Below are 27,829 nucleotides of genomic sequence, written 5' to 3' on the forward strand. Positions count from 1 at the left end.
TGTCAAGGGTTATATTCATCGAGCCGGAAGCTCTAACATTAGAGATGCCAGAAAGAAAAGTAATAATAACAAGTATTCATCATTTGCTGCTTTCGAAGAGTACTTACACACACGAAAAAGGTGCAAGTTTTTTTCTGGCAGCTGAAAACTTTTTATGCTATCTGGTGTAAAGGTGTTTGCGCTCGTGATTGCGGATCAGAATCACCGCGAGAACGTAGGCTTCCAGGTTCAGGTTGGGCGAGTTCCTGAACACCTGCTGCAGCAGGCTGTCCGGGCACGTGATCTGGTTGTATCTGAGCGACTTGGAAAACTCTGCGGGCTCTAGGTAGCATGATTTATCTGAGTCGTGATATTTGAACGAATCGTAGCATCCCTTGAGGAACTTGCACAACCTGATGAAATCTCGAAATTCCAACTCAGACGTGGTCGACACGAAGGTGTTGCAGAGGCGTCTGGCACTGTCAGATCTGAAATGCGTTCCTTCCGGATTGACCAGCAGCTGTCGCAGATCCTCGTAATCGATCGAGTCCTTGCCAAACTGCAAGAATGCGCCGTAGAGCTCCCGGTTGTGAACGGATATCGAGTCGGGACTCATTCGCGAGAGCAGACTCAGCAGATTAGGCACTTGCGGGTCTGGAACCGGGTCGTCGAGGTCGACTTGGGGCAGCCGGGGATGTAACTCGAGACGGGCCAACGACGGCGAAGAATAAATCCCAGCCTCCTCGGAAGACGTCCTGGGAACCTTTTCCAGCACTGGCGGCCGTTGCGAGCGGGACGAGTGCGACGATCGTCTGTTTTCTTGGGACGCCCTCGTGAAGGAAGACCGGGGACTCAAATAGGGATGGGGGATCTGCTGCGGCTGTGAAGGAGCAACATTTCCCGGTTGCGATGGCGACGACATGTAGTAGTAGTTGTTGATAATCGTAGGTTTCTGGGCTGCTGGTGGGGCAGGAATGGGCCGTGGCCGGGGGTGAGGCGGGAGGGCAGGCGGTGTTTTACTTGGCGAGTTTTGCCCTCCGGTGGATGGTTGCGGTTTCAGAGAATTGGGATTTGGAAACTGGTGTTAGGTGCGGCTGAGCTGGCACTTACCGGCTGGTAATTACTGTCCTGCAACGACAGATCCACGGATCTGTTCTTCTGTCTACCAAAAACCATAGACGATTAAGGGATGATGTAAGCAGAAAAAAAATTCCTAGCGTACGCAAGATCAGTAGCCACGAAAAGCAAATACAGACATTGAGCCAAAAATAGGCCAATAGAGGATTTGGATTGGGTTGCGCTACGTTACGAGGGCAGCTTTGCGAGCCCCTGCCGCTAAACTTATTCTAATTTCCATTCTTCTTGGCTCTCGCCCGTATATTCATTACACCTAATCTCTGAATCTTCTTCTGTACCCCTCACCGTCGTCTCTTCTTGGACCACGTCTGGCCTGTGGTCTCTCCTGGATTGGCTCAGCAACCAAGGTGTTTGGAACAATGGTCTCTGGCAAAGCAAGGTACTCTCTCAGGTAGTTGATACCCTCGTCGGTCAGAGTGTAGTAGTAGTATTGCCACGAGAACTGGGTCTTGACGTATCCCTTGGAAGTCAACGATTGCATGGCCTTAATGACGTACAAGTTCTTGGTGTCGATGTCATCGTGTTGAATTTCAAAGTCTTTTTTAGCGACCAAGACGCCCTCTGATACGGTTAGAAAGTCGACCCTCGTCGGCCGCAGCCTGTGCACTACTTACCCTTGAAGAGGTATTGGTGGATCTTCTTTCTGTCTTCCTTTGGAATTAACATGCTGTACTGATGAAGGTGAGTTTAATTTTTCACTAATATTTTGTTACCTATGGTGACCCGAATTTTGGCAGAGGGAAAAGTTTTGCCGGTGCGCGTGTGGCTGCCCTATTTTATGTCACGTGCAGAATCTTTTTCTAGATTATTGTCTGCTCTCATGCCTATCAGACTGTCCACAGACGAGCGTCCGTCGGGGTCCAGGGCGTCGCTGCAACTCCCTGTCGCACTCCAGAAATTTCTCACTGCCCGAGTACGCAATGTCCCCGTGCTAAACCTGCTGATCCTCGTGATCTTCGCGTACTTCCTCGCCAAGCTCACCACTAGATACCACCAGCTGTACACGAAGTCGTCTCTTGTGGCCACTATGACCACCAACATCGTACTGTACGGCATTGCGGACACATTGGCGCAGTCCATCAGTGCATACTTTCAGCAGGCGTCCTTCCAGGAGCACAGCTTGCCGTACGACATTGCCACCTATCTGGGGACATTAGTTCCGAGAAGACCGGAGGATTATTTTGTCGACTACGGCGAGGACGGCGAGATTTCTGTCCACCAGGCTAGAGACGCAGCAGACGCTGCTCCGCCAACGTTCCAGGTGCGCCGATTTGCGGGCTTCGTCTTTTGGGGCTTCCTGATGTCGTTTGTCCAGGTGGCATGGTACTCGTTTCTGAACGCCATGTACAAGGACGTGCCGACGTTTGTGAGCGTGCTGGAACGCGTGCTGACCGACCAGCTGTGCTTCTCGCCCGTTTCGCTTGCCTGCTTCTTCACATACGGCACGCTGGTGATCGAGCAGGGCAGTGCAGACGACGTCAAGGAGAAGCTGTACAGGGTGTATCTGTCGACGCTGGCGTGCAACTTCTGTGTGTGGTTCCCCGTGCAGTTTGTGAATTTTTTGGTGATGCCAAAGAGCTTCCAGGTGCCGTTCAGCAGCGGCATCGGCGTGCTGTGGAACTGTTTTCTGTCGTTGAGAAACGCCAGTAGCTGAATAATTTTTTGCCGCGCCGCCGCACGTTGCATTTTTAGTCCACCCGCGCGCGCGGTAGACGCTGAGACATGTATTTGAGAATACGCACATCCTCTTTTCCTCTTTCTCATTCCAATAATGGCTGCCCAAGTCGAACAACTGACTGACAAGCGTGTGATCAGCTCGATCGACCTTTTTTCTGCGCCCAGCGCCCCTCTGACGGGCGAAAACATCGACATCGACGTGGCTGCCACCAACGGCGATATCAGCGCCCCCTTGGAGCCCAGAAACGCGCCCAGCACCTCCAGCACCAGCACGCTGCTCAAGGACGAGGAGTACCCCACTCACTACAACATGGAGTCCGCCATTGCCAACATGTATCCCGGCGATGTTGGTCTGGCGTGTCTGCCTGTTCTGAAGCGGCTCCATGCTCTCAAGAAGGGGGCCCATTTCACCGTCATGATGGTGGGCGAGTCAGGTGTGGGCAAGACCTCCTTTATCAACACCCTGTTCGACACCGTTGTCACAGAGCCAACCACCCGTCTGGGCGGTAGCCCTAGTAAGACCACAGAAATAGTCTCGCACAAGGTCGAGCTCGTCGAGGACAACTTCCTGCTCAGGCTGAACGTGATCGACACTCCCGGTTTCGGCGACTACATCGACAACAGGTACTGCTGGTACCCGATTGTCAGATACATTGACGAGCAGTATAGACGCGCGGTCTACCAGGAGAACCAGCCGGACAGGACCAAAACCTCGCACTCGGAGGTCCACGTGTGTCTGTATTTCATTGTCCCGTCTGCAACGGGGCTGACCCAGATCGACATCGAGGCCATGAAGAACCTGTCTACCAGGGTCAACTTAGTCCCCGTCATCTCCAAGGCCGACGCTTTTACGGTCGACGAGATCAACGCGTTCAAGCAGAGAGTCAAGAAGTCTCTCAAAGAGCACGAGATCTCGATCTGCGAGCTGTTTGACAAGACCGGCGCGGCCAACCTGATTGGCGAGATGCCGTTCTGCGTTCTGAACTCGCAGGGCTCGTTTCCGAACGCCAAGGGCCAGCTTGTCCGCGGCCGGCAGTACAAGTGGGGGCTGGCCGAGGTGGACAACCCGGCACACTGCGACTTTGTGAAGCTGCGCGAGTTTCTGATGGGCACCAACATGGCGGACCTGATCTCGTCCACGGAGAACTACTACGAAAACTACCGTCGCGACTTCATGCGGTACCGGCTGGGCAAGGCGATGGAGATGACCATCAGCCACGAGGAGCTGGCTGCTCTGAACGTCGAAAACGAGGACGGCGAGACGATCGTGCCGGACAACAAGGGCAGCTGGAAGACCGTGCAGGCGGAGGACGGCCAGACACACCCGAACATCCGGCAGGTGATCGAGTCGAAGCCGAGCGTGGGCGTGCTCAAGATGCTCAACACGCTGAACCTGCGCGAGACCGAGCGGGAGCTCGTGGAGATGAATCCTGCGTACCTGGACAGCGAGAAGACGATGAAGAAGCGGTTCACAGAGATTGTGCAGGCGCAGAACCAGAAGTTTAAGGACTGGAAGCGTGCGCTGTTCGAGAGACAGGATAAGTTCAACAAGGACATCGAGCAGATCCACAAGCGGCTGGTTGGTTTGCAGGACGAGATCAAGATGATCGACGAGAGGTGATCAGCGACATGTCGCCGTGCTAATGTGTAGCGAGAATACAGTTTAGTGTGCTTCCACTTGGTGGTTTTCGCTTAATCGTTTTTGGTGGTGGTTTAGGCCTGGCCTGGTTTTTTGTCGGTTAATCCTTTCACTCCATTCGTACCTAAACTAAGATGACATAGTTAGTGCTGCTCCGGCTGCTCCGGCTCTGCCCGCTCTGGCTCCGCCTCCTCGGGCTCCGCCTGCTCCTTCCCCGGACTGACCACGTTGTAGCCCTCGTTGAGCAGGTCGCGCACGGTGTCCATCGACGCGATCATCACGATCAGCCTGCCCTCGCCGCGCTTCGACTTGTTGGCCTCGTACACCTCCTTGAGGTGGCTGGTGACCTGGCGCGGCAGCTGTCTGCTTCTCACGACGCTGTTGGCAATCCGCGGCCGCGTCTGCTCAGCCACACCGTAGAGAAGCCTGAGGCTGTGCGTGAGCTCGCTCGAGTACTCCGTCCCTGCGTCGTCGCCCACCAGCCGGACCAGTCGCTCGTTCAGCGGCCTGAACACCGGGTCCAGCTGCGACCGCAGCAGCGCACGGCCCTGTGTGTCGTACAGCGGGGCGTACGCCTTCCTGAAGTCGCTGGCTGTTTTTCTGGCGGGCTCGAGAACGCGCTGGTTCATTGCAACCGACAGAGCGTGCATGTTTCTGTCCACGAACAGCGAGGCGTCCACGACGGGCCTGGTCAGCGAGTCTCTGATGTCGCGCATTCTGAGCGTCTTGACCTCTGGGACGATGTGTTCGACGTCCTCGAGCCAGTGGTCCATGTACGAGTCCAAGACCTCTGTGTAGTCCTTGAACGCTGGCGAATACGCCAGGGCGTACAGGCGCTGCCGCAGCACGTGGGGCAGCGGGAAGTGGCCGCCGATGCGGATCCACGAGGCAGCAATCGGGTAGGTTTGGACTCGGGCGTAGGTCTTGGTTATTTGTGGAGCGGTAGGCTGACTCATGGGAGGAAGGATAAATGGTAGCAGCTAAACGCGAGCAAGCATTTGTGGCGGTGCAGAACCCCGGTCCTAAAAATTTGATGCGCCTTCCCAATGCGGGAAATGATAAATACTAGTGAGACGAGACATTTAAATTAAATTTGGCTCCATTATTTTCCTTCCCGTCGCTAGCCCAGCACCGCTGTCTTTGCTTTCCCATGCTGCAATCGATTTTCTCGAACCCGTTCGAGGCCAGCGTTCCCGCCCACAGCAGCCCGATCTCGAGCCCGCCGGGCTCGCCAGAGAAGAAGAACAAGCCGTCTCTGCTAGACGACTTCGCCTCCGGCAACACCACGCTGGACGACATCATCGAGCTGCCCAAGCCCGCGGCGGCTCCCGCAGACCATCTTTTTGCGAGCTCCGCACAGCTCTTCGACTTCGACAGCTATCTCCGGTCGCTTGATCTAGACGGCCAGCTGTTCAGCCCGAGCACAACCGACCTCGACTTCTCCAGCGTGGAGAAAACCACCATCAACGACATCGACGGCATGATCGGCAACCTCTCGATTGACGAGGTTGACGCACAGGTGCGCTCTGCGCCAGAGATTTCTGAGCACGAGGACATTGGCGACATGGACTTTGGAGCAGAGCTCAGCAAGTTCCTGCGCGCCAGCGACAGCCATTTTGCGGTCGACATCTACCAGGACGACTTCCAGCTTGAGTTTGACGAGAACGAGCCACAGCCCGCCGCCCGCGGCGAGCACAGCTCACCGCTGCGCATCTGCACCCCTACAAAACAGCCGATCCAAAGACCCATCATCAAGCCGTGCCACAACTTGCTGAACCTCATTGTGGAGAGCTCCGACGGTAGCATAGAGGATGCTACCAAGTACGCGACCGAGATCAACTCGCAGAACTGTTTGGGGATTCCGATCCCAGAGAAAACAACAGAGCTGGTGACGATTCCGACCGCGGGTCCCGCCGTGGACGGCGTGCGAAAGGCCGCGATCGTGCGCGCGGTCCTTGCCAGAACCACCGCGCTGCGGCGACCGGAAAAGACGCTCAAAAAGGTCGGCTTCTACACAGAGTCCGAGAGACAGAGTTTTCTGCAACTCAAGCACAGCCACAGACGCCAGCACAAGCCCGGCTCGCTCAGCCACCAACGAACGCTCGACAAGCTTAAGGAGGAGCTACAGGAACTACAGGAAAACCAGGAGAACGTGAGCCCCGGCAGCGCCAAGCAGGGGCCAAAAACGTTCTCGTACTCAGACCGCAACCGCAAGCGCGTCTCGTGGGCCAACTCGCTGGAATGGTAGCATAGCTCTATTACTTGCTAGGCTTATGGATTGGCGCGTACGGGGTCGTGGGCGCAGCCTCTGGACGCTCGAGTTGGTGGATATCAAAGAACTTCGTCAAACAGCTTCCGCTGGACCACGCGAAGTCGTCCTCCGCAAAGCAAATACACTCGTTCTGCTCCTGAAGCCAGTTTGGCCCGTCGCATTGCAGGTTCGGCGCATGATAATATCCGGTGCCTGCGAAATACTGAAGCTTCGTATATGGAAGCAGCATAGACACTGCGATCGTGTGCAGCGGCGCGTCTCCCCATCTTTCATAAAAAATCCCGCCCTTGCGGTCCATATAGTCGAAGAAATGCATATACGTCTCGCTGCGGAAGAAGTCCAGGTCGCCGATCTCGAAGTTCGACCAGAAATGGCACATGTTGAAGCTCTCGCCGTCGTCGTCTGTCAGAAACGCCATGTTGTTGTTCGCAGCCACACGGTCCGGGTACTGGCGCATGTACTCCTGCGTGGCATTCCACAGCGTGGCCACCGTGGTGTGCAGCTCCAGCGGCGTGAGCGTGAACCCGTACACTTTCTCCTGGGTGCGCATCACCTGAAACGGGTCGTACGCGATGTTGCAGCGGAATTCAACGTTCGGCTCTACTCGCCAGTAATATCGGAATGGCCTCAGCGCGTCCAGCTTGTAGAATAATCCCGAGAAAAATCGGCACATGTGGCGATACGACTCGTTGTCGCCGTACTTGATGCCCTTGCGCCTCATCTGGCGCCGCACGTCGGCCGCCAGCTTTTGGTCGATCCATTCTGGATAGTCCCAGTACTCTGGTGGGATGAGGCTGAACTCGACCGTTCCCGAGCACATCGCGGCGACTGCTGTCTTGAAGTCGTCTGTGAACGGCTCGTTGTTGGCAAAAATCCAGTGGTAATGGTATTTGTTGTTGAATCGCTCTTCTACGCTCTTGATGCTCTGCAGCATGCCGGGGAGCTCAGAGTTGCGCACGAGACTGAAGAAGGTGGCATTTTCGCGAGAAGCCGGCACAAAAGCCGTCGGCGACGCGTTTTTGGAGAGCAATTGGCCGTGGAACACATACGCGAGGGCCAATAATACGCTGAGGACGGCGATCGGCCTCGTGAACTTAGCCATATGGCATTTATTAAGACAAGATCGAATTTTATTTTTTATTTTTCAGTGCTTCACACAGTTCTCGGCTGTGCAGTTTACAGCAGCGTCCACTATACAGCCGATTTGGCCGTTCGGAGCCGGCACAGCAGAGCCGTACGAGCGGTGCTCGTGACTCAGCAGGCCCGCTGTCTCGGAGGCGGCAACGTTCTGCAGATCTGCCTCGGACGAAAACCGTTTAGGCAGCTTGTTGATCTTGGCGTAGTACTCCGAGAATTCCGGCTGGATCGTCGCGCTGTGGATGCCATAGGCATGTAGACATTGCTTGATAGTGGCCGCCACGTCCAAAAACTCCTCCGGCGAAACGCTGAGGTCGACGTGGAGCGAGCAAATGAGCAATCTCTCGGTCAGGTTCCAGATGTGGAAGTCGTGGACGGAGATCACGCCGTGGACCTTTAGAATGTCGTCCATGACGAGCTCGGAGTCGATTGAGAGCGGAGTGCCCTGCAGCAGGATTCTGGATGACGATTTGCACAACGGCAGCGCAGAAGAGAAGATGATGCATGTGATTACCAGGGAAATGAACGGGTCAGCGTAGAATCTCCATGAATAGTCTGTGAGCCAGATGAATAAGGCGGTGGCCATGACACCAATGTTTCCGAGAGCGTCCCCCATAACGTGCAAAAACACGCCCTGCATGTTGAGCGACTTGGAGGCTTTCTTGGAGCGTTTGTTGATCTCATGGTTGTGTGTCTTGTGGCCGTCTAGGCTGTCGTACTCCCAGTTGTTGACGACGACCTGCGGCAGCATATGCTCAATGTCAGAGTCCTCCGATGGTTCCTCCTCGTGATGCGCATGGGAGTGTCCGCCGAGTTCTCCGTGAGAGTGTCCGTGCTCGTGGAACAGGAAGAGCCCAACGAGGTTGGAGAGGAGACCGCAGGCACCGACCACTAAAATGAGCTTCGCGTTGGTAACATTCTGTGGCGCAACGAACCTCTGGATGGCCTCGATGAAGATGGTGAAGCACAAGGCAAGCAAGAACACAGCGTTGATGAGCGCACCCAAGATTTCGGCACGTTGCCACCCGTACGTGAACTTGGCGTCGGCCTCCTTGGTCTTGGCAACATTCACGGCCCAAAGCGCCACCAGTAGCGAGATGATATCGTTCAGCATGTGGAAAGAGTCTGCAATCAGGGCCAGCGAGTTGACAGCGTATCCGCCAATGAGCTCCACCAGGAAGAAGACGGTGTCTATCCCCAGCAGAGTGAGGATCTTAATTTCTTTCCTGGAATACATGGCTCTGAGAAAGAAAACGAGGGCTCTTATCAATCCCGTAGCCTAACTATTGTGATTATAGTGACTAATTTAAAAGCAAAAAAAAACAAATTAATGTCCACCACAGTATTTTTTTATTTGTAGTAATAAAAAGCAGGTATATTTAATTTTCCTAAAATCATCCCTAGCAAATCCCAGATAAATCCCCAATATATACAAAAAACAAAATGATCACAGATCGAAGACCTCCACGGTCACGTCACTATTGTCCGTGGCCGTCAGAACACACCAGGCTGCACCGTCGCTCACGCTGTCACTGCCGCTGATCTTGTTCAGGCCGTACTTCTGTGGGTTGATCTCGCATGTGTTACCGCTGCACTTGTCGCCGTCGTTGCAAGACAAACGGATACCGAACGAAGGCTTCTCGTTCTTGAACGGCGAGGAGTCCTCGAAGTAGACAGGGTTCCAGCCGATTTTGGCAAACGTGTTTCCGCTGTCGTCCATGTTGAAGCCGGCGACGTATGGCGACCAGTTGCCGTACGGGTTGCTGGTGGAGCCCCATTGGCATCCCTCGTCGGTGGAAACTCCTGGAGGATTGATGTAGAAGTGCGAGGCGGTGCTGGCCCAGTAGTCTGTGCCGGGCACGGCAAGTGTCTGCGACGAGGACGAGTCGACGTTGGTTGGAATCAGCATCTCCTCGTTTCCAGGCAGGACGGTCTGGCAGAAAGCGACGTTCTTCGAGGCAGAGTTCTTCACCGAGGCAGTGCCCTTGCCATCGACGCAGTAGTCGTGGTCAGAGATCGGCGTCTCGAGCTCGCCATTGTCGTTGCAGTAAAGTCCTCCGTCCTGGGAGCCAGGGTAGCTGTAAGACGTGACTTTTGGGTTCCACTGAGCCATCAGCTTTCCTGGAGGACAGGCGTAAGGACAGTAGTTGCCTGGGGTGCAGGACTTGTCTTGGGCCCAGCCGTCACCGTTGACGTTGGTGATCTGGACGAGACCCTTGTCGGTAGGGAACGAACACTGTGCAGCTCTCTTTTGGTGCGCGTGGTGGACGTGCTCGACGGGAGCAGAGGTGGCAAGCACAGCAAGAGTGAAAAAGATTGACAAGTTGGCGAACATAACGAATGAGTGGAGTCTGTAGCTTTAAGGAATGAACGACTTGAGTGAGATGACCGTCGCCTGGGGCTTATATAGCCCGTAGCTCGTTTTTTTTTTTTCGCTACGTAAATAAATACCCTGCAGGAAAAGAAAAAACAAATTACCGTTCCTAAAGTGGCAAAGTAATCGAGGACAGATCGGAAAAACTGCGAGTGAAGCAGGACGGCAAGGAGAAGTGAGATCGGCGAGGTGGCGTGTGGGAGGGAAGAGACGGTTTGGCAAAGCAGCCTGTCACAGACGGCCGTGCCGGGGAGAATCGTCTGCGCTGGCACTTCGCCGTCTACTTATTACCGTCCGTCGGATAAACGCCTTGCCGTTTGGCCTCGCCAAGGCACTAATAGATTTTGCCCCCGGTGCTGCAGATTGCTTTTTCACCGACAAAAGATATTTCGTTTTTCGTATGTAGGGGCTCCTGTCGAGCTGGGGGTGTTACGTAAGCGGTCTAGACTTGAGCGGATCGCGTTCTGCACGAGTCTGGTTGGGCGGCGCGAAGGGAGGCGAGGAGAACATGGGGTCCTGCAGAGAGGGAGACGCCTCCGTTCTGGCGTCGAGACCGGTCGAGCTGGGCGCCAGATCCCACGTCTGCATGTTGTTGAGCAGGTTGTCGAAAAAGCTCGAGTTGGAGTTGAACAGCTCGTCCTGCGGATAGCTGCTCGGCGGCTGCTTGCCTGCAAAGTCCTCTGGGTTGGGGAAGATGAAGGGCAGCTGTTCTGTGTGGTGGTGGAGCTGCTGCTGCTGCTGCTGGAGCTGGAAGTTTGTCTGGTCGATCTGGTCCTGGATGTTCTGGTCCAGGGGGTTGGTGTCAGGGTGGATGAGCTGGATGTCGACGCTGTCCTCGGGGCTGTCGACCGTCTGTGGCTCGTAGGGCGCGTCGAACTTGGGCAGCGTGAGGTCGAAGTCGAGGTTGAAGCCGAGGTCGTTGAAGATGCGCACGAGCTGGATCAGCTTGTTGAGCGAGTCCTTGGAGACGTGGTTGCCGGCGAGGGCCATGAACTTGAGCAGGTCGATGCCGCGCGCGAGCGCTGCGCGGTTGTTTTCGAGGTTGAGCGTGATGAGCAGGATGAGGATCGAGTTGAACAGGAAGTGAGTGTGCCAGTAGTCGAAGGTGATGAGCAGCTTGAGCAGCTTGAGGTGGCGCAGCACGGAGATGGTCTCCTTGGCGGCGTTGATGCACTTGCGCAGCACCTGTGTGATGCGGGCGTCGTCGGTGGCGATGAACTTCTTGAACACGGCGAGCGCGAGCGGGCGGCACGCCGTGATGAAGTACTGGTTTGACTTGAGGTACACGTGGATGAGCGGCTGGTGCAGCTCGCACAGCTTGTTGTCGTACATCTCCTTGCGCAGCTGCTCGAAGTCGCGGGCCACGTCCTTCTCGAAGTTGTCCTCGAGCACCCGGACCATCTTGACCGTGTTGGCGACCAGGTCGGTGCCCAGCCGCGTCTTCTCGCCCGTGTACACGCTGCGCGACGTCATGTTGTACACGGAGTTGAGGATGTCGTCTGTGAACTTGATGAGCGAGACCTGCAGGTACAGGAAGCGCGCGCCGCCCCACTCGGCGCAGTCGCGCTCGCTGATGAGGTCGATCTGGGTCTCGTTGAACTTGACGCTCTGCGGCAGCCGGATGCGCGACGTGGCGAGCGAGTCGAGCGTGAAGACGGTCCACCACACGCGCTTGCGGCGCGAGACCTCCTGCGGCGTCAGGTACGGCTGGCGCAGGTGCAGGTTGAGCGAGAGCGCCCAGCGCGTGGCCACGCCGAACCACACGTACGAGCCGGTGATGCGGTTGAGCGACTGCAGATAGTACCCGATGAGCAGCGCGGTCTGGACCGCGGGCAGCGTCGGCATCTCGACGTGGACGGGGAAGATGCGCGCGCCGGCAAGGAAGTACTTGAGGCCGGGCGTCTTGTTGACGAAGTGCCGTTTGGACGAGAGCTCGCGGTCGAGCTCTGCGAGCGACAGCTGGTGCGACTTGATCGAGTAGAGGATCTGCTCGCCGATGGCGAGCGTGATGAAGATCTTGGACAGCAGCTGCGGCGAGAAGCACACGCCTGTGTCGTAGACGCGGCTGAACTCGGCCACAAACTCCGTCTCCTCGTACAGGTAGTGCGAGTCGCGGAAGTGCGCGAGACACAGGCTCACGAGCGGCTCGGCGTACTCGCGCGCCGGCAGCGAGAAGACGCAGTCGTCGGTCGCGGCGAAGTAGAGGTCCGACACGTGGTAGTTGATGCTGGACGGGTGCGGCGGCTGGACGCTGCGCTCCTGCTGCTCGGAGTCGCCGAAGGACACGTTGATGACGTTGTCGAGGCGCTCGTTGTTGGTGTGGAACTGCAGCGGCAGGAAAGCGCGGTTGTCGGTCTGCGAGCTGGTCTTGCCGTTATCGGCGGACTCGCCGTTGATGTAGTCCTCGAGCTCCTTGATGCGCGCCTGCAGCAGCTGCAGTTGCGACTCGAGGATGATGATCTTGCGGTCTTTGAACGGATACACGCACTCGTTGCCCGTGAGCTTGCAGTTGTCGCACGTCGGCTTCGCGCCAGAGCACTTGATCTTCTGGTTCTTGCACCGCACACACGCGATGTGGTTCCTGCCGCGGAAGATGATCGGGTTGATGTCCGAGAGCAGTTTGGGCGAGCTGAGGATGTCCTTTTTTGAACTCATGGAGCGCAGGGTCCAGACACTGGCGTGTTTTTATGCTCCTGGACCCCTCCATGCTTCGCAAACGCACAGAGTAACATTGCGGGGGTGCAGTGACCGTCCGGTCAGACCCCGTCGCTCGCAGCATTTGACAGATCCCCGCAGCAGTGAGGAGAGCGGCACCCGGTGCACGGGTGTGTTGTCGAGGACACAGAAATTCGCAGGGCCGGCTAACTTGTCCAATGCAGGCAAGCGTGGTGATCCGGGGGCTAAGTGCCGTTTCGGTGTGCGTGGCGAGCGAAATTGTGGAGAAGCAGGGACGAGGGGTAATTCTGGTGTCGCTGGAGACGCCGGAGCAGGCCGCCAGGGGCGAGCAGCTGGCCCATGTCGTGGGCCTGCACAGTGGGGACGAGCTCGCGGCAGAGTGTTTGTGCGGTCGGCATACGGCGAGACCCATCACGGCTGTGCATCTGGGGGAGGGCACGTCGACCTCTCGACGGGCGCTGCTCGTTAGCCCGCGCCAGTTGTTACTGGACACATACCGCCGGCTGGCAAGCTGTGCGCAATTGTTTGCCCACCACATTGTACCCCCACAAGTTTACTCCCTGGACAATTGCTGCAAGAAGTTCCCCACTGCCCACACAATTATAAACTGTCACATGGAGCCCACAGCAGACGTCATCAGACTACAATCTGTGCTACTGTACTGTCCGCAAGAGCTCGGCACGGCATATATACACGAATCTGCGCAACACCAGTACACTAGACTGACCCCACTTGTCCAAGATCCCCATGTCGTGGTCCTCACGGGGCCCCACCAGCACAATGACCCCTATCCGCTTCCGCGCGACTCCGACGAACAGACTTTGCTGTGGAGGTCCAGACAGCTGTACCCCCACGTAGTAGCGCAGGCCCAGATCCTCAATTCCGAGGTAATTTTCAAACCCTGCTTCGACAATCGCCACGGCAAAATATACGCAACCGCGACCGCCGACGGCCGCACTGTCGTCCACGCTGTCGGCTTTGGCTTCCACGACATCGACGCCCTCGGCGCCATCGTCCGTGCAGTGCGCGTGCTCGCGGCCGGCCGACTAGACGCACGCCTCTAGAGCCCCCAGTTTCCGCACTAGCAGTGACACCCTCGCACCCGATATTTTCCATTTTAGGTTTCCACCACTATTCCGAAAAGGGTAAATTGACGGATTACGAAATTGATCTGGAGTTTTTTTTTTTTCCGGGACGAAAGGTAAACATTTTCTTGAATTTTTTTCTGATTCGGTTTATCACAGCTTACGTAATACATACCAAAGTACCAGGCACGAACAGTCTCTCAGCGGTGAGCACCCTGAAGGTGGCCAGCTTAGCGCCCCTCCAGCCTGGGCGCGGCACCGCCAGTCTCTTCCAAGCACTGTAGCAGGCCACCCACGCACCCTCTCTCTTCTGCAGCAGCGCTCGCCGCCCCCAATGCTACTCGTCACATCGGCGCCAGCCTCCCGCACAGTTCCTGCCGTGCCACCTCCCGGTGGCCGCGAAGGCCCCCTGCGAAAATTTTTTTGACCCGGCCTGCGGGTTTCTTTTTTTTTCCACTCTGCCAAAGTGTCAGAGACAAAAGAATAGAGTATACTTGTTTGCAACTTTCAACAAAACACGATTACTGCCAATAGCACAGTCTTGGCACATCTTCAGGTTTCCCCCAGCATTTGCACGTCGTATTTCTGCCATCAGGTAGCACGGATAGTTTGTTTTCCCCGTGCTCTCATTTTGATCAGATCTCGCTTCTTCGCCACGTCTTGCACAAGACCGCTTCTCTGCACCACTCCATAAGCTTGCCAGTACTCTACTTGGCGCAATTGTGCACTGTATTGGGATTTCTTGTGTTCCGATACTAGTGGCGAAATTTTTACTCTTGTGCTGCTTCTACTACAATGGCAGACCAGACCACACTCTCGTCGCTTGAAGAGACCACCGCGCACGACGTGACTGCCGCCACGACGCCGCCGATTTGCGAGATTTCGTTTGCGAAAAAGGCCCAGTCCCAGCCCACAGAGCTCGACGATATCAGCCAGGTGCTCAACCGTCTGAATCTGGATTTGGAGGAGACGCCGGAGCGCATGGACCCCATGGACCACCTCGATAGGCTGGACAGCATGGACACCCGCGGCACGAACTCGTCGATTTTCTCCACGCAGTTCTCGCCGCTGGCCCAGCAGGTCAAGACCACTGTCCCTTCGACGCCGCCAGACCCGGCGTCGTCCGCCAATTCGTCCAACTCGACGCTGCTGATGCCCAACCAGCACTCCTTTGCAGCGACACAGCCGAGAACCCCCAACTGGTCCAGCTCTGCCAACCTCACCTCGTTCCGGTCTCACGTGTTACCCGACCTAGCGTCCACACCTAACACCCAAACATCGCAGTTCAGCCACCAGTTCCTTTCGATGACCCCTCAGAAGATGCACTCCCCGATCTCCAGCTTCAGCGGCACGCACGCCACGCCGTTCTCCTCGGCCAGCTCTGCCGCGATCGGCTTTGGCTCGTCCAACGTTGGGCAGTTTGCGCTGCCCGACAACACCCCTGCACCGCGGCCCCAGGAGAACGACGAGCTGTTTGACCCGCTCTCGGCGTCTTCCGCCACCTCGTTCGGCCCCCCAATCGGCGTGGGCGACTCTGCTCGGCGCGTCACCTACCCGGTCGCGTCTCCTGGCTCCGACGTCTCGATCTCGGCGCTGCATCCGGCGTTGACCAACGAGATGCTCGCCGGCACCGTTGCAGGCGGCTCCATCGGCATGGGCATCTCCCACAGTGGCTCCACGGGGGGCTTCCCGGGCTCCAACCTTGTGTCGAACTTCAACCAGCAGATTTCGCTGCCCTTCAACGGCAGAGGCGGCTACAAGGCGAACTACAACGGCTACACCAAGCAGCCGCAGCCAGACAGCCAGCGGCCGCAGATGGCGATGTCGACGGCCAACGTGCACAGAAAGCACTCGTCCAACAAGCGGCGCGGCGAAGACGCCTCCAAGTTCCTCAACGCCACGCTCAACGACTTTGTCAACGACATCTATTTCCTGTGCAAGGACCAGCACGGGTGTCGGTTTTTGCAGCGGCAACTGGAGATCGGCGGCTCCGAGGCGGCCACCAAGATCTTCAACGAGGTCCAGCTCAATGTGATTGAGCTGATGGTTGACCCGTTCGGCAACTACCTGATCCAGAAGCTGCTGGAGAAGGTGAACGACGAGCAGCGCACCATCCTGGTCAAGAACGCCTCGTCGCAGTTTGTGAGGATCGCTCTGGACGCACACGGTACCCGTGCGTTGCAGAAGCTGGTCGAGTGCACCAAGACGCAGGCCGAGAGCGACATCATCGTCCGGTCGCTGTCGTCGTACGTGGTTCTGCTGAGCAGAGACTTGAACGGCAACCACGTTGTCCAGAAGTGTCTCCAGAAGCTGCCATCCTCGGCGTGCGACTTCATCTTTGATGCTGCGTGCGAGAACTGCGTGAAGATCGCCAAGCACAGACACGGCTGCTGCGTCCTGCAACGGTGCTTCGACCACGGGTCTGCGCAGCAGTGCGAGCGGCTGGCGCTGGAGGTGGGCCAGAACTGCGTCGAGCTCAGCACGGACCCCTACGGCAACTACGTGGTGCAGTACGTGCTGAGCATGGAGGAGAACCGGCTGCGTGTGAAGAACGACCCGGACGCCAGCGCCAGGCTGCCCAACACCGTGCGCGCGATCGAGCTCGTGGTAGGCGCTCTGCAGTCCAGCCTGATCCGGCTCTCGACGCACAAGTTCGGCTCGAATGTGATTGAGAAGAGTCTGCGGATCCCGACGCTCGCGCCGCTGCTGATCGGCCAGCTGCTCAAGGAGGACTCGAACCTGCGGCTGCTGCTCCACGACGCGTACGGCAACTACGTGCTGCAGACGGCCCTGGACGTGGCCGACGACTCCAGCTTCCGGGACCTGAGCGAGATGCTCAGACCGTACCTGGGGGACGTCAGAAACACCCCGCACGGCCGCCGCATCGTTTCCAAGCTGGCTTCCAGGGGCGGCTCCACGGTCCAGGTTTCTCCGTTCGATCGCAACGGCTACTCATTGTGATGCATCTTTCTTTGTATTTTAGCTGGGCAAAGCCAGAAATGTATAACAGCATGAATGGAAGCATATCAAACAGGCTTATTTATACGAGGCCCCAAATATGTGCATACCGCAGCATGGCCTCGAAACGCTACATAAACACGAGCGAGCAATGTTTTTCTATTTTTGTGTATTATTTTTTTTTCCACCGGTATGGCGAAAAAAACACCTGTCTCCACGAAACCAGACTACCAGGCCGCGTCGCACGCCGCTGGGCCGGCTGCCGCCGCCAAAGAACCCCAGTACCTGTCCAAAAAGGACATCGAATGGGAGTTTGGCGGGCCTCCGGGCGTGGTTGCCATGATGGTGGGCTTCCCGTCGCTGATGTACTACATGTGGATCTCGGCCCGCTTCTACAACGGCAGCCCTGCCTGGCCCGGGGACGGCCAGTCGTGGGCCCAGTTCCTCGGCGAAATGGCACATTACGTGAAAACGTACGCCTCTCCGTCCCCAACGTCCGTCCTTGTGTTTGTCTCGTTTATGCTCGTTCAGGCCGTGTTCTACGTCACTCTGCCAGGAGTCTGGACAAAGGGCCAGCCGCTTGCGCACAGAAACGGCGAGCAGCTGCCGTACTTCTGCAACGCCTACGCCACGTTCTACGTCACCTTCGCGCTGGCCTCGCTGCTGCACTATCTGGACATTTTCAAAATCTACTACATCCTCGACAATTTCGGCGAAATCATGACCTGTGCCATCGTCGCCGGCTTCGGCTTCTCCGTTGTCCTCTACCTGTGGTCGCTCTTCGTCACCAAGGACTATCTCAGAATGACCGGCAACCACCTGTACGACATGTTCATGGGTGCTTCTCTCAACCCTAGAATCGGCCTCATCGACCTGAAAATGTTCTTCGAGGTCAGACTGCCGTGGTACACGCTGTTCTTCCTCACCTACGGCATGTGTCTCAAACAGTACGAGCAGTACGGCTCCGTGTCTCCGCAGGCTCTGTTCATGCTGTTGGCCCACTATCTGTACGCCAACGCGTGCTCCAAGGGCGAGGAGCTCATCGTGCCGACCTGGGACATGGCGTACGAAAAGTTCGGCTTCATGCTCATCTTCTGGAACATCGCCGGCGTGCCATACACGTACTGCCACGGAACTCTGTACCTGTACTACCACCACCCGCAGGAGTACCAGTGGTCGGCGGCGTACAATACCTTCTGCTTTGTCCTGCTGCTCACGGCATACTACTTCTTCGACACATGCAACGGCCAGAAAAATTCGTTCCGCAAAACCATGGCCGGGGACACCACGATCCGGAAGTCGTTCCCGTATCTGCCGCACCAGGTGCTCAAAAACCCAAAATATATCAAATGCGCCAACGGCTCTGTTCTGCTCACCGACGGATGGTACAAGTATGCTAGAAAGTTACACTATACGGCCGACTGGTGCCAGTCGCTGTCGTGGGGGCTGATCTGCGGCTTCAACTCGGTGTTACCCTGGTTCTTCCCGGTGTTCTTCTTCGTGGTGCTTGTTCACAGATGCGACAGAGACATTAGAAAGTGCAGAAAGAAGTACGGCGCCGACTGGGACAAGTACGTCAAGGAGTGTCCGTACCTGTTCATTCCGTATGTTTTTTAGACTCAATCCTGCTCAGCAATGGCGATCAGTCTTTCGTCGATCTCGTCCGGCGTCAGGCTCCTGAACCCGTCCTTAGTAGCAACGCCGACCTCCAGGTCGTTTTTCCTGAACTCTGTGCTCAGCGCATTGCTCAACGTAATGATGGCATACTCCACCACCTTGGTCCAATCGCCTTTCACCAATACACCGTCCTTCTTTTTCTTGTGCGCGCGTTCCAGAGCAGTCGTCACCTCCTGCTGTTTCGGACCCGTCGACGTCGCAATCGCACGGAAATAGTACCCGGCAGGGTCCGTCTTGAACACGCTCGGCCCCAATTCGTCGTCGACAGACACAAACGTCAACGCCACGCCCATCGGTCTCATGTATGCTTTCTGTGTGTACAACTGCGCCAGGTTGGCCATTCTCTTGGCAAGCGCGTCCACCGGCATCTCGTAGCCGTATTTATACTTGAACTCTGCGGCCTCTGCCCGGGCCCTCATGGCCAGCGACCGCGCGTCGGCAATGGACCCTGTGGCCAGCATCCCAATCGAGTCAGACACCTGAAAAATGTAGCTGATCGTGCTTGGGTCCAGCAGCTTGTCGGGGATCTTCTTCTGCGAAACAACGACCGAGGAGTCCTCGCCAACAAGTCCCAGACAGGTTATGTTGGACGAGTTCACGGCCTTGAAGGCATACTCAACTTGGTACAAACGGCCCTCTGGCGAAAACACAGTAATGTGACGGTCAAATCCCGCGGAGCCTGCGGTTAGAGACTGCGAATTGGGTCTACTTACCAGACATGGTGGATCTATTTTTTAGCTTTTTGCCACTATTGAGTTGAAATAAATATTTATGCCCAACCAATACACCCCTGCACCAGCTAGTGGTTGTGCCGCAGGATACGGTCTGCAAACTGTGCGAACGTTTCGTTCTCGTTGACCATCGCGTGCAGCGACGGCTGCAGAAACACGGCCAGCGTGTTGCGGCTGATCCCGGGCATCGCCGTGCCCTTCACGTAGTGCGGCACAGCCTTGAACTGGTGGCCAGACACCTCCTCCAATGCCGAGCCGCTCTGGAACGCTAGACAGTGAGGCGGGATGTTCACCTTAACCACGTTGCCGCGCCGGTCCTTGATGTACAGTCCTGCGCTCGGGTCGGGACTGGCGGCCAGCTCTGCGTCTCCGTCGAAGAAGAGCGCTGACGTAAGCGCTGTGATGCACGAGTGGTCGCAGTGTTCACCGCACCAGTCGGACTGCGAGCTGGACGCGTTTGGGAGGTAGTGTAGCAGTCTGGCCTTAGACGTGGTGCTTTCTCTGATGATTGACTCCAGGTAGCCGGGCTCGTAGTTTTGGAGGTGCTTTTCGCAATAGACATCGATTTTCTCGCAGATCTGGAGACTGATCTCGATCATCAACGTGATGAGCGCCTTGCAGTTCTGCTGGAACCCTTTGAGCTCGTCCAAGTCTTCTCTGGGCCATTTGTTCCACGTCGTGTACGCCTTGTAATTTTCGTAGCCCCTGGTTTCGTCTGGCGGCGGGCCTTCCAGACTGGGGTCCTTGAAGAAGGAGCAGTTGATATAAAATGAGCCTTTCAGCTCGTCCGCCACGCCGTTGGCCAGTTTCTCTTTACCCAGCGACCATCCCGTGAGATAGTAGCCCTCTGGACACTCGAGATCTTGGAGGCTTTGTTGATCTAGACGAGTCAGATAAGACGCCTGGGTAAGCACTTTTCTGCGCAGTTCGTGGTATTCCTTTGGAAGATCCTTGACCACGAGGATCCCCAGGGAGTCGTTTCCAAACGCGTCGATCAATTTGTCAGCCGTGATGTCGCTCAGCGACACTGTTACTGGAGAGGCCATGATAACAGAAAAACAAAAAAGGACGATCGACGTAAAAAAATATTTCATATATTTTTCCTTCTTGCCATGTCGTACAGCTGGCTGGACGAGGAGAGCACGATCTCGCTGGACCGGCGTGCCAATCAGAAGACGCCGTTCTACGAGCCGATTGTCAACACTTTCAAAGAAGGCGGGTACAACCCAAACGTCTCGTACCACTACAACCCAGACGTTTCTAAATACCACTACGGAGTCAGACACCCCATGAAACCGTTCCGCTTGATGCTCACAGACCATCTAGTGATTGCGTACAAGCTGTACGAGCAAATGGACCTCTACCAGCCGCGACGGGCCACCAAGGAAGAGCTCTTAGAGTTCCATTCCGAGGACTACATCAAGTTTCTCGAGTCGGTGACGCCAGACAACGCCAAGAAGTACGCCGAGCACTTGCGCCAGTTCAACATCGGGGACGACTGTCCTGTATTTGACGGCATGTACGAATATTCGCAAATATACGCCGGTGCGTCGCTCGACGCGTCGCGCAAGCTGATTGCCGGCATGAGCGACATTGCCATCAACTGGTCGGGCGGACTGCATCATGCGAAAAAACACGAGCCGAGCGGCTTCTGCTACGTGAACGACATTGTACTCTCCATTCTGAACCTGCTGCGGGTGCATCCGCGCGTGCTGTACATCGATATTGATTTGCACCATGGAGACGGTGTCCAGGAAGCATTCTACCTTACGGACCGCGTAATGACGGTTTCTTTCCATAAGTACGATGGCGAATTTTTCCCCGGCACGGGCAACCACGACGAGGTCGGCCTCGGCAAGGGAAAGCATTTTGCGCTGAACGTGCCGCTGCACGACGGAATCGACGACGAGTCGTACATTTCGCTGTTCAAGTCGATCATGGAGCCCGTGATAACGAATTTCCGGCCGACGGCCATTGTGCAGCAGTGCGGCGCCGACTCGCTCGGCTGCGACCGTCTTGGAAGCTTCAATCTGAACATCCGGGCCCACGGCGAGTGTGTCAAGTTTGTCAAGAGTTTTGGCATTCCGATGCTCGTTCTGGGCGGCGGAGGCTACACGCCGCGAAATGTGAGCCGACTGTGGTGCTACGAGACAAGTGTGATGACCAACGTGAAGCTGAATTCGCGGCTACCGGAGGTGTTACCATTCCGCAATTTTTTCCAACCGGACTACTCTCTGCACCCGAACCTGGGCGACCGCTACGACAACAAAAACTCCAAAAAATACCTGGAAAACCTGCGCAACCAGTTGCTCGAAAACCTGCGCTATCTGCGTGGAGCGCCCTCTGTGGAAATGCAGGAGATACCTCCAGACTTGCAGAACATGACAACCGACGAGGAGCAGGAGATACTGGACAGACTCAACAGGGAGTCTGAGTACGATGCGCATCTGGACGAGAAGCGGTACTGGCTGAACACCAAAGACCAGGCCAGAGTGAGCGAACAGGTGGAATAATAGATGTATTATTTACACGAAAGGAACGGAGTCGTTGTCGTCTCCGAAAATGTCGCAGTTCTCATAGTCAAAACCCTCCTTCTCCAGTTTCCACAGCCGTTTCAGCTTCATTAGCGAGATCTCGCCCGAGCCGACTCCGAGGTCCATCAGGGCCTTGAAACAGCACTCTATAATACACTTTTGCTGCGGCAGCACGCTGCAGAGTCCACACACAAACAGCGGCCACTGGACCATGATCAGCCGGTGGTCGAACTGGTAATACAGAAACTGGTCGAAATCCATGCTAGCCGTCGCCTCTGTCCGCTCCGACAGCTCTGAATAGTATCTTGTCAGCCTGGTCATGTCCTCGTCGTTCAGGTTATCTTTGAATCTCACCAGCGGGTCCAGCCCCAAAAGCATGCGGTTCACCACATCCTGGACAAGTTCGTTCGTGATGGCCAGGCCGTTGCGTCTCATACAGTGCTTCATGGTGAGGATCTTCAAATAGCACGCATCCGTGTACAGCTGCTGACTCAGGTCGAGCCAGCTGTACCAGTTTTTCGTGTCGTCGGGGTCAGAGGTGAGCGGGTTGGTGTTGTGCATGTACGCGCACATGACGACGCCTTTTCCGTCTGGGTTGTTGTAATGAATGCCGTTGAGGTTGAGAGGATGGTTGGGCGAGTCCAACGGAATGCGGTACGGCGGGCCAGTCGCGATGCATTTGAAGAGTCGCGCTTTTTCCACCAGTGCCATCATTTTGAGCACCTGCGAGCTGAGCACCTGGCCGTCTTCGTTCAGATACCGGCCGATGTCCTCGTTCAGCGCGTTCTCCATGTCAAAATGGCGGCGCGCCTCGAGCGTCAGCACGATCTCCTTGAAAAGCTCCTGCACGTCGTCGTTGTAGCCGTGGTACAAATTGAACGTGTTGTGCACAGGGGCCGGGACGTGGTAGTTTCCTGCCACGTAGAAACCGAACTTCGCCAGCGTAGCCCCCACGGGGCTGCCGCTCTTCATCACGTCGAGGAACTCGGCGAGTTCCTTGAAATCGTGGATAGTTCCGCCGCTCGGCGACGTGAGCGCGGCCAGGGTCTCCATGGAGTAGAACCACGTCCAAATGATGCCCAGCTCCAGCGAAATGGGCATGTATTTGCAATATTTGATCAACAGGTCCTTAGCTCCGCGCAGATGGGCCCGCCATTGCGACCCGGTCGACGCAGAGTAGTCGGAGGCCAGAATTAAAATCGTGAGCAGCAGCGACTGGATATTGTTGAGGATTTTCGGTTTCGAATGCAAAATGGCGTCCAGCGACTTCAGACACGACGAGAGATAGTACGAGCGCAGCTGCTGGTGCGACTCCTGTTTTTTCCGCGAGTCCTCGTCGCCATTCTTTGGTTTCAGCTGGTAGCTCTCGTACCGGGCCGAGATGGCCAGCAGAGCATATAGCAGGTGCGGCGAGCTTTTCGCTTCTAGCAAAAAACACTTGATAAACGAGTTGTGCAGCAGGTTGGTGGTGAAGGGCAGGATGTTGAGATGAAGTTTGGTGATGAGCACGTTAAGGTAATTCATATGCGGCGAATCAAAAGACCACCCGAAATACGCAGCCAGGTCGCTCAGGTCCTGCGAACTGATGGAATTGTTTAGCGACGCGAGGAAATCAAACCGCTCGGGCACTCCAGACCTCAGAACGGCCGGGCTCGGCGGCGGGAACGCTGACAGTTTGGATCCAGAGCCAGCAGTTTTGACGGCCGGCTCGCTGCGGTCGAAGTCGGTCTCGAGCGTGTTTGTGAGTCGCCGAATATAGAAATTGTACGACGAGCCGAGATCCGGCTGCTCGAAGTCGGTGCTGAAGCTCTGGATCAGGTCGTTCAGGTCCGAGATCAGGTGGCTCGCCCCGGTAAATAGATTGTTATCCAGCTCCTTCGATTGGTGTAAGGGTGTAGGCGGCTCGAACGCGAGCTGCTGCCGCATCTCCTGCTCGAACGCTCCTCGCGGTTTTCCCTGCAAGTGCGGCCCGACAGACGGGAGCCGGTCGACCTCGGCGACCGCACGCGCGAGCGGCGGGTTCTGCACCATCGCCGGCGGCTGCGCAAACGTGAGCGGAGCCATCTCTCCGTCCGGCGTCACAGGCTTGCTACCACCACCACTGCGCGCAGCCGACGGCGCAGAAGCGGCGCCAGACACCTCGCCGAGATTGACCAGCTTGGTATCCTGCGATTCTATCGTGAAAGTGCGCGAGCTGGTGAATTTGATGGTACGTTCGTAGACACACTCCTTGTGCAGATGCGCGCAGTTCCAGCACTGCGGCTTGCCCTCGTCGCACTTGAGCTTGCGCCGCTTGCACTCTTTGCAGCCATTGCGCGAGTACTGTCTCTTCTTGCGCTGGCTCTCGCTCATAGGCGATGGAAACAGGATTGAGCAGAGATAGCAGTGGATTGGGAAGTTTTTTCCGGGTGGTGGTGCACAGATGTTTCTGGCCCGCGAGATCTACGGCGCGCTTGCCAAAAAAGTTTTTCCAAGAGAGCATACGTCATCAGCCGGGAAACAATACAAACAATGCGCGGCCCTCAAACCACAATGTGCCCGCTCACCGACCCGCCGATCGACGCGGAATGCTTGAGGACGTCGAAATTTAAAAATAAACAAGAAAAACCACAGCTAGCGGTAACTCAACCACGGCGCCCCAGTGTCTCAAATCCCGTTCCACACTCGTTTGTGCCCTGTCCCTCCTTCAGCGCGTGCAAATGTCTCATCCAGCCAATGGCAACAGAGCAGCCAACGGTGCGGAGGTTTCTGACGCCAGCCTGGTCCCAGGACTGAATAATGTGGACATCGGAGATGCCAAGCGCGTTCTTGGAGCTTCTTCCGATAGTTCGCGCAAAAACAGCTCCACAGACGGCGTGGTGTCCCGGAAACCCCCTAAGCTGTGCTACCAGTGCGGCAAAACGATCATCGGCACCCTCGTGCGCGCCATGGACAGAATCTACCATGTCGACTGTTTTCGCTGCCACGACTGCGGCAACCCCTGTTCCAGCAAGTTCTTTGCCGCCGACGTGCAGGTCGATGGCGACACCGTCCAGGTGCCTCTTTGTGAATACGACTACTTCAAGCGCATCGATCTTATCTGCTCCACCTGCGACAAGGCCATCAGAGGCTCCTACATCACTGCTGTGGGGCGCAAATTCCACCCCGAGCACTTCTTCTGCGATATATGCCACAGGGTGTTTGACTCTGAGGACTACTATGAGCACCAGAACAAGATATACTGCCATTACCACTACTCCGTCCTGTACGCGGCACAGTGCGAGGCGTGCAAATCTGCAATACTGAAACAATACGTCGAGCTCTACCGAGGCGGGCGCGAGCAGCAGTGGCACCCGGAGTGTTTCATGGTGCACAAGTTCTGGGGTGTCGACGTGACTGCTGAATGCGTCGGGATCTCCGAGATGGGGGCAAAAACCCTGAGCGACCCAGAGGCGAAAAAATCGCTCACGCCTAAAGAGCTGTTTGACCTCGAAAGAAAGCTCGAGCGCATGACGATGTCGATCTGGCTCACGCTGTCGGAATTCGAGGAAGGCTGTGCCTCCTGCATCTCCGACATGCTGCACTCCGCGTCGACAGGCAATCAGCTGGGCGGACTTTTGGTCACGGGCCAGCTGGTGCTCAAGATCGAGTACCTGTTTCGCGGCATCGACATCCTCAACGACCTGTTTGAGTCGTCCAGAATCCGGCTGGACTACTCGGCGAACCACAAGCTCGCGCCGCTCAGCAAGGAGCCTCGCAGCATGTCCTCAAAAATCATGTCGTACCTGACGTTTTTGCGCGACACCGACAAGACAAAGCTGCTTTCTAACACGCACACACAGAAGCTGCTCTCATTAATTTCCACCCTGGCCCACTACATCAAGCTGATCTCCAGAAATACACTATTGCACGCTCTCGAATACAACAAAATCAGCCGTTCCTCGCTTGCCACGGACAGATACCTTCGCGAGATCTCGAGCCATGACTCGATTCCCCAGGACGTGTTTTCTGTGCTGGGGATCCCGCCGAACGCCAAAGACCTGTGTTTCCGGTGCCAGAAGAGCATCGAGGAGAACTGCTTCCGCTTCGGAGACCTTATCTGGCACACCGAGTGTTTTGAGTGTTCTAACTGCTCCAGACGCAGCAGCACGCACACCAGTCTGAGCGAGTTTAATTTCAACACGAAAAAACAGCAGATCCTGTGTGCCAGCTGCTCTTCAGACGACGTGGACGCCCAGCCGGGCTTCAAGAAAGTCTCTCGATACATGCAGCTGATTTATCTACTGAAAATTGCGCTGATCAGATCCAGACACGCCATGCTGAAACGCGGCATCATCTCAAAGACCCTACCGCAGGTTCTCGCGTCCTCCGACTCTTACGACCAGCACGTGACCGACATCAAACGGATGCGCTCGAAGCGCCAGAAACAGCGCATAGGCACTGCTTCTGCCGAGGCAAGAAAATCGATAGTCTTGGAGGCCCCCGAGGCATCGTCTGCGGGCATGGTGAACGTGGATCCGGAGTCTGGGAAATCGCTATCTTCGTCCATCAAGGCGTCGAAATTCTTGAAGAAAGAGCGGTCTTTGGGCCGCAAGGGCTCGAAAAGGCTTCGGATCGAGGACGTTCCTATGAAAACGAATCCGCAGTCCACGAATCTCGACGTGACCTCGAACCTGCTGAAGAACGAGAAAGGGCTGACGCTAGACGACATTCCGCGGATCGTTTCGTCGGAGCAGGCACGCGAACACCGGCCGAACGCGTTCAAATTCCAAAAAAGAACATACACGCCGGCTACTTCGACGATTCCTGCTCCGAAAGCGGTCAGGAACAAGGGTCCCGACTCGGGCCAGATGTCTTCAGCCACGCGAAGCGTATCTGGCGCTCCGTCGTCTCCTGTGCCGCAATTGAAGACGCCGTCTCAGCTCCTCGCCAAGTCTCTGCGCACGCAGGATAGCGCGTCGTCGGCGCCAACGTCTGCTGTTCGCTATTCGGAGTTCTCTAAAAAAGACAACGAGTATCTGCAACACATTGCAGCATTCGCATTGCACAGACTCATGGGAGACACGCTGTCTCTGGAAGACTGCCTCTCGTTTATTTCTGTGAAAAAAAGTGCCTCGTTTTGGGAAAAGATGTTTGGAGGGTCAGGAAGCTCCAAAAAGACCACCAACAAAGTGTTCGGCTGTCCATTGGAAGAATTGGTTGAAAAGTGCGGCGTCGAGAGCGACTTGGGAATCGGGCCGCAGAAGCTCAAGGTGCCAATGCTGGTTGACGAGCTCATCAACGTGATGCACACGATGGATCTGTCTGTGGAGGGCGTGTTCCGAATAAACGGTAACATCAAGCGTTTGAGACAGCTTACGGAGGAAATAGACGCAAATCCACAGCAGGTTCCTGATTTCTCCAAGGAGACACCTATCCAGCTGGCTGCGTTGCTCAAGAAGTTCACTAGGGAAATGCCTGACCCATTACTCACTTTCAAGCTCTACGATCTCTTTATTTTGTCACAGAAGTTTGGAGACGATGCCAACAAAAAGGACAGGATTCTAAAGCTTGCCTATTGCATGCTTCCGAAGGCTCACAGAGACTTGGCAGAGGTGTTGCTCTCTTTCTTCAACTGGGTCGCGTCGTTCTGTCTCATTGATGAGGAGAACGGGTCCAAGATGGACGTGCACAATTTGGCCACCGTGATCACACCCAATATCCTGTATGAAAGACCCAAGACAGACCTCAAGGACATCCCGACAAGCTCTGTGGAGCTTGTGCCGCAGGGAGAAAACCACTTTTTGGCCATCGAAGTGATCAACACGCTGATTGAAACGCAGGACGAATTCAGCATCGTTCCAAAGGATATCCTGCAGCTCTTCGAGCTGGGAGGGTTTAGCAAGTGCCAAAGCGAGCTGAAAACTAAAGAAATCCTTGCCAGATGCGAAGCGGTGTGCAACGAGCATCCAAACGTTCTTGATTAGAAGTACAA

General features: G+C 56.0%; 21 protein-coding genes across 21 annotated transcripts; 8 read left to right on the top strand and 13 right to left on the bottom strand.

The window, feature by feature from the left end:
• Window positions 1–157: 157 nt before the first annotated feature.
• Window positions 158–1,336, bottom strand: KL911_000170 (uncharacterized protein; the record flags this gene model as incomplete). Its single annotated transcript, XM_043196687.1, has 2 exons — window positions 158–1,057; window positions 1,289–1,336. The coding sequence occupies 2 exons, from the start codon at window positions 1,334–1,336 to the stop codon at window positions 158–160; spliced, it is 948 nt and encodes a 315-aa protein (XP_043056863.1).
• A 33-nt stretch (window positions 1,337–1,369) lies between these two features.
• KL911_000171 (uncharacterized protein) lies at window positions 1,370–1,782 on the bottom strand (the record flags this gene model as incomplete). The annotated part of the gene is made up of 2 exons (XM_043196698.1): window positions 1,370–1,653; window positions 1,731–1,782. 2 exons carry the CDS (start codon window positions 1,780–1,782, stop codon window positions 1,370–1,372), a joined length of 336 nt encoding a protein of 111 aa, XP_043056864.1.
• Window positions 1,783–1,831: 49 nt separating this feature from the next.
• On the top strand, window positions 1,832–2,770 carry KL911_000172 (uncharacterized protein; the record flags this gene model as incomplete). Its single annotated transcript, XM_043196709.1, has 1 exon — window positions 1,832–2,770. The coding sequence occupies one exon, from the start codon at window positions 1,832–1,834 to the stop codon at window positions 2,768–2,770; it is 939 nt and encodes a 312-aa protein (XP_043056865.1).
• A 117-nt stretch (window positions 2,771–2,887) lies between these two features.
• On the top strand, window positions 2,888–4,414 carry KL911_000173 (uncharacterized protein; the record flags this gene model as incomplete). The annotated part of the gene is made up of 1 exon (XM_043196720.1): window positions 2,888–4,414. One exon carries the CDS (start codon window positions 2,888–2,890, stop codon window positions 4,412–4,414), a length of 1,527 nt encoding a protein of 508 aa, XP_043056866.1.
• A 161-nt stretch (window positions 4,415–4,575) lies between these two features.
• Window positions 4,576–5,388, bottom strand: KL911_000174 (uncharacterized protein; the record flags this gene model as incomplete). The annotated part of the gene is made up of 2 exons (XM_043196731.1): window positions 4,576–5,268; window positions 5,344–5,388. 2 exons carry the CDS (start codon window positions 5,386–5,388, stop codon window positions 4,576–4,578), a joined length of 738 nt encoding a protein of 245 aa, XP_043056867.1.
• A 194-nt stretch (window positions 5,389–5,582) lies between these two features.
• On the top strand, window positions 5,583–6,680 carry KL911_000175 (uncharacterized protein; the record flags this gene model as incomplete). The annotated part of the gene is made up of 1 exon (XM_043196742.1): window positions 5,583–6,680. The coding sequence occupies one exon, from the start codon at window positions 5,583–5,585 to the stop codon at window positions 6,678–6,680; it is 1,098 nt and encodes a 365-aa protein (XP_043056868.1).
• A 10-nt stretch (window positions 6,681–6,690) lies between these two features.
• Window positions 6,691–7,806, bottom strand: KL911_000176 (uncharacterized protein; the record flags this gene model as incomplete). The annotated part of the gene is made up of 1 exon (XM_043196753.1): window positions 6,691–7,806. One exon carries the CDS (start codon window positions 7,804–7,806, stop codon window positions 6,691–6,693), a length of 1,116 nt encoding a protein of 371 aa, XP_043056869.1.
• Window positions 7,807–7,848: 42 nt separating this feature from the next.
• KL911_000177 (uncharacterized protein) lies at window positions 7,849–9,078 on the bottom strand (the record flags this gene model as incomplete). Its single annotated transcript, XM_043196764.1, has 1 exon — window positions 7,849–9,078. One exon carries the CDS (start codon window positions 9,076–9,078, stop codon window positions 7,849–7,851), a length of 1,230 nt encoding a protein of 409 aa, XP_043056870.1.
• Window positions 9,079–9,288: 210 nt separating this feature from the next.
• KL911_000178 (uncharacterized protein) lies at window positions 9,289–10,176 on the bottom strand (the record flags this gene model as incomplete). Its single annotated transcript, XM_043196775.1, has 1 exon — window positions 9,289–10,176. The coding sequence occupies one exon, from the start codon at window positions 10,174–10,176 to the stop codon at window positions 9,289–9,291; it is 888 nt and encodes a 295-aa protein (XP_043056871.1).
• A 468-nt stretch (window positions 10,177–10,644) lies between these two features.
• Window positions 10,645–11,616, bottom strand: KL911_000179 (uncharacterized protein; the record flags this gene model as incomplete). Its single annotated transcript, XM_043196786.1, has 1 exon — window positions 10,645–11,616. The coding sequence occupies one exon, from the start codon at window positions 11,614–11,616 to the stop codon at window positions 10,645–10,647; it is 972 nt and encodes a 323-aa protein (XP_043056872.1).
• A 70-nt stretch (window positions 11,617–11,686) lies between these two features.
• On the top strand, window positions 11,687–12,864 carry KL911_000180 (uncharacterized protein; the record flags this gene model as incomplete). The annotated part of the gene is made up of 2 exons (XM_043196798.1): window positions 11,687–11,716; window positions 11,794–12,864. The coding sequence occupies 2 exons, from the start codon at window positions 11,687–11,689 to the stop codon at window positions 12,862–12,864; spliced, it is 1,101 nt and encodes a 366-aa protein (XP_043056873.1).
• Window positions 12,865–12,920: 56 nt separating this feature from the next.
• On the top strand, window positions 12,921–13,360 carry KL911_000181 (uncharacterized protein; the record flags this gene model as incomplete). Its single annotated transcript, XM_043196809.1, has 2 exons — window positions 12,921–12,940; window positions 13,012–13,360. 2 exons carry the CDS (start codon window positions 12,921–12,923, stop codon window positions 13,358–13,360), a joined length of 369 nt encoding a protein of 122 aa, XP_043056874.1.
• Window positions 13,361–13,544: 184 nt separating this feature from the next.
• Window positions 13,545–14,668, bottom strand: KL911_000182 (uncharacterized protein; the record flags this gene model as incomplete). The annotated part of the gene is made up of 2 exons (XM_043196820.1): window positions 13,545–13,937; window positions 14,648–14,668. The coding sequence occupies 2 exons, from the start codon at window positions 14,666–14,668 to the stop codon at window positions 13,545–13,547; spliced, it is 414 nt and encodes a 137-aa protein (XP_043056875.1).
• Window positions 14,669–14,771: 103 nt separating this feature from the next.
• On the top strand, window positions 14,772–16,937 carry KL911_000183 (uncharacterized protein; the record flags this gene model as incomplete). Its single annotated transcript, XM_043196831.1, has 1 exon — window positions 14,772–16,937. One exon carries the CDS (start codon window positions 14,772–14,774, stop codon window positions 16,935–16,937), a length of 2,166 nt encoding a protein of 721 aa, XP_043056876.1.
• Window positions 16,938–17,093: 156 nt separating this feature from the next.
• Window positions 17,094–18,535, bottom strand: KL911_000184 (uncharacterized protein; the record flags this gene model as incomplete). The annotated part of the gene is made up of 2 exons (XM_043196842.1): window positions 17,094–18,330; window positions 18,489–18,535. The coding sequence occupies 2 exons, from the start codon at window positions 18,533–18,535 to the stop codon at window positions 17,094–17,096; spliced, it is 1,284 nt and encodes a 427-aa protein (XP_043056877.1).
• Window positions 18,536–18,553: 18 nt separating this feature from the next.
• Window positions 18,554–19,331, bottom strand: KL911_000185 (uncharacterized protein; the record flags this gene model as incomplete). Its single annotated transcript, XM_043196853.1, has 2 exons — window positions 18,554–19,248; window positions 19,325–19,331. 2 exons carry the CDS (start codon window positions 19,329–19,331, stop codon window positions 18,554–18,556), a joined length of 702 nt encoding a protein of 233 aa, XP_043056878.1.
• A 79-nt stretch (window positions 19,332–19,410) lies between these two features.
• On the bottom strand, window positions 19,411–20,388 carry KL911_000186 (uncharacterized protein; the record flags this gene model as incomplete). The annotated part of the gene is made up of 1 exon (XM_043196864.1): window positions 19,411–20,388. The coding sequence occupies one exon, from the start codon at window positions 20,386–20,388 to the stop codon at window positions 19,411–19,413; it is 978 nt and encodes a 325-aa protein (XP_043056879.1).
• A 66-nt stretch (window positions 20,389–20,454) lies between these two features.
• Window positions 20,455–21,855, top strand: KL911_000187 (uncharacterized protein; the record flags this gene model as incomplete). The annotated part of the gene is made up of 1 exon (XM_043196875.1): window positions 20,455–21,855. The coding sequence occupies one exon, from the start codon at window positions 20,455–20,457 to the stop codon at window positions 21,853–21,855; it is 1,401 nt and encodes a 466-aa protein (XP_043056880.1).
• A 12-nt stretch (window positions 21,856–21,867) lies between these two features.
• Window positions 21,868–24,228, bottom strand: KL911_000188 (uncharacterized protein; the record flags this gene model as incomplete). Its single annotated transcript, XM_043196886.1, has 1 exon — window positions 21,868–24,228. The coding sequence occupies one exon, from the start codon at window positions 24,226–24,228 to the stop codon at window positions 21,868–21,870; it is 2,361 nt and encodes a 786-aa protein (XP_043056881.1).
• Window positions 24,229–24,500: 272 nt separating this feature from the next.
• On the bottom strand, window positions 24,501–25,103 carry KL911_000189 (uncharacterized protein; the record flags this gene model as incomplete). Its single annotated transcript, XM_043196897.1, has 1 exon — window positions 24,501–25,103. One exon carries the CDS (start codon window positions 25,101–25,103, stop codon window positions 24,501–24,503), a length of 603 nt encoding a protein of 200 aa, XP_043056882.1.
• A 117-nt stretch (window positions 25,104–25,220) lies between these two features.
• KL911_000190 (uncharacterized protein) lies at window positions 25,221–27,821 on the top strand (the record flags this gene model as incomplete). Its single annotated transcript, XM_043196909.1, has 1 exon — window positions 25,221–27,821. One exon carries the CDS (start codon window positions 25,221–25,223, stop codon window positions 27,819–27,821), a length of 2,601 nt encoding a protein of 866 aa, XP_043056883.1.
• Between the last annotated feature and the right edge of the window lie 8 nt (window positions 27,822–27,829).

This window comes from Ogataea haglerorum, assembly GCF_019207285.1.
Source record: "Ogataea haglerorum isolate 81-453-3 chromosome Unknown 81-453-3_NODE_1_length_915391_cov_96.871712, whole genome shotgun sequence".
Lineage (NCBI taxonomy): Eukaryota > Fungi > Ascomycota > Pichiomycetes > Pichiales > Pichiaceae > Ogataea > Ogataea haglerorum.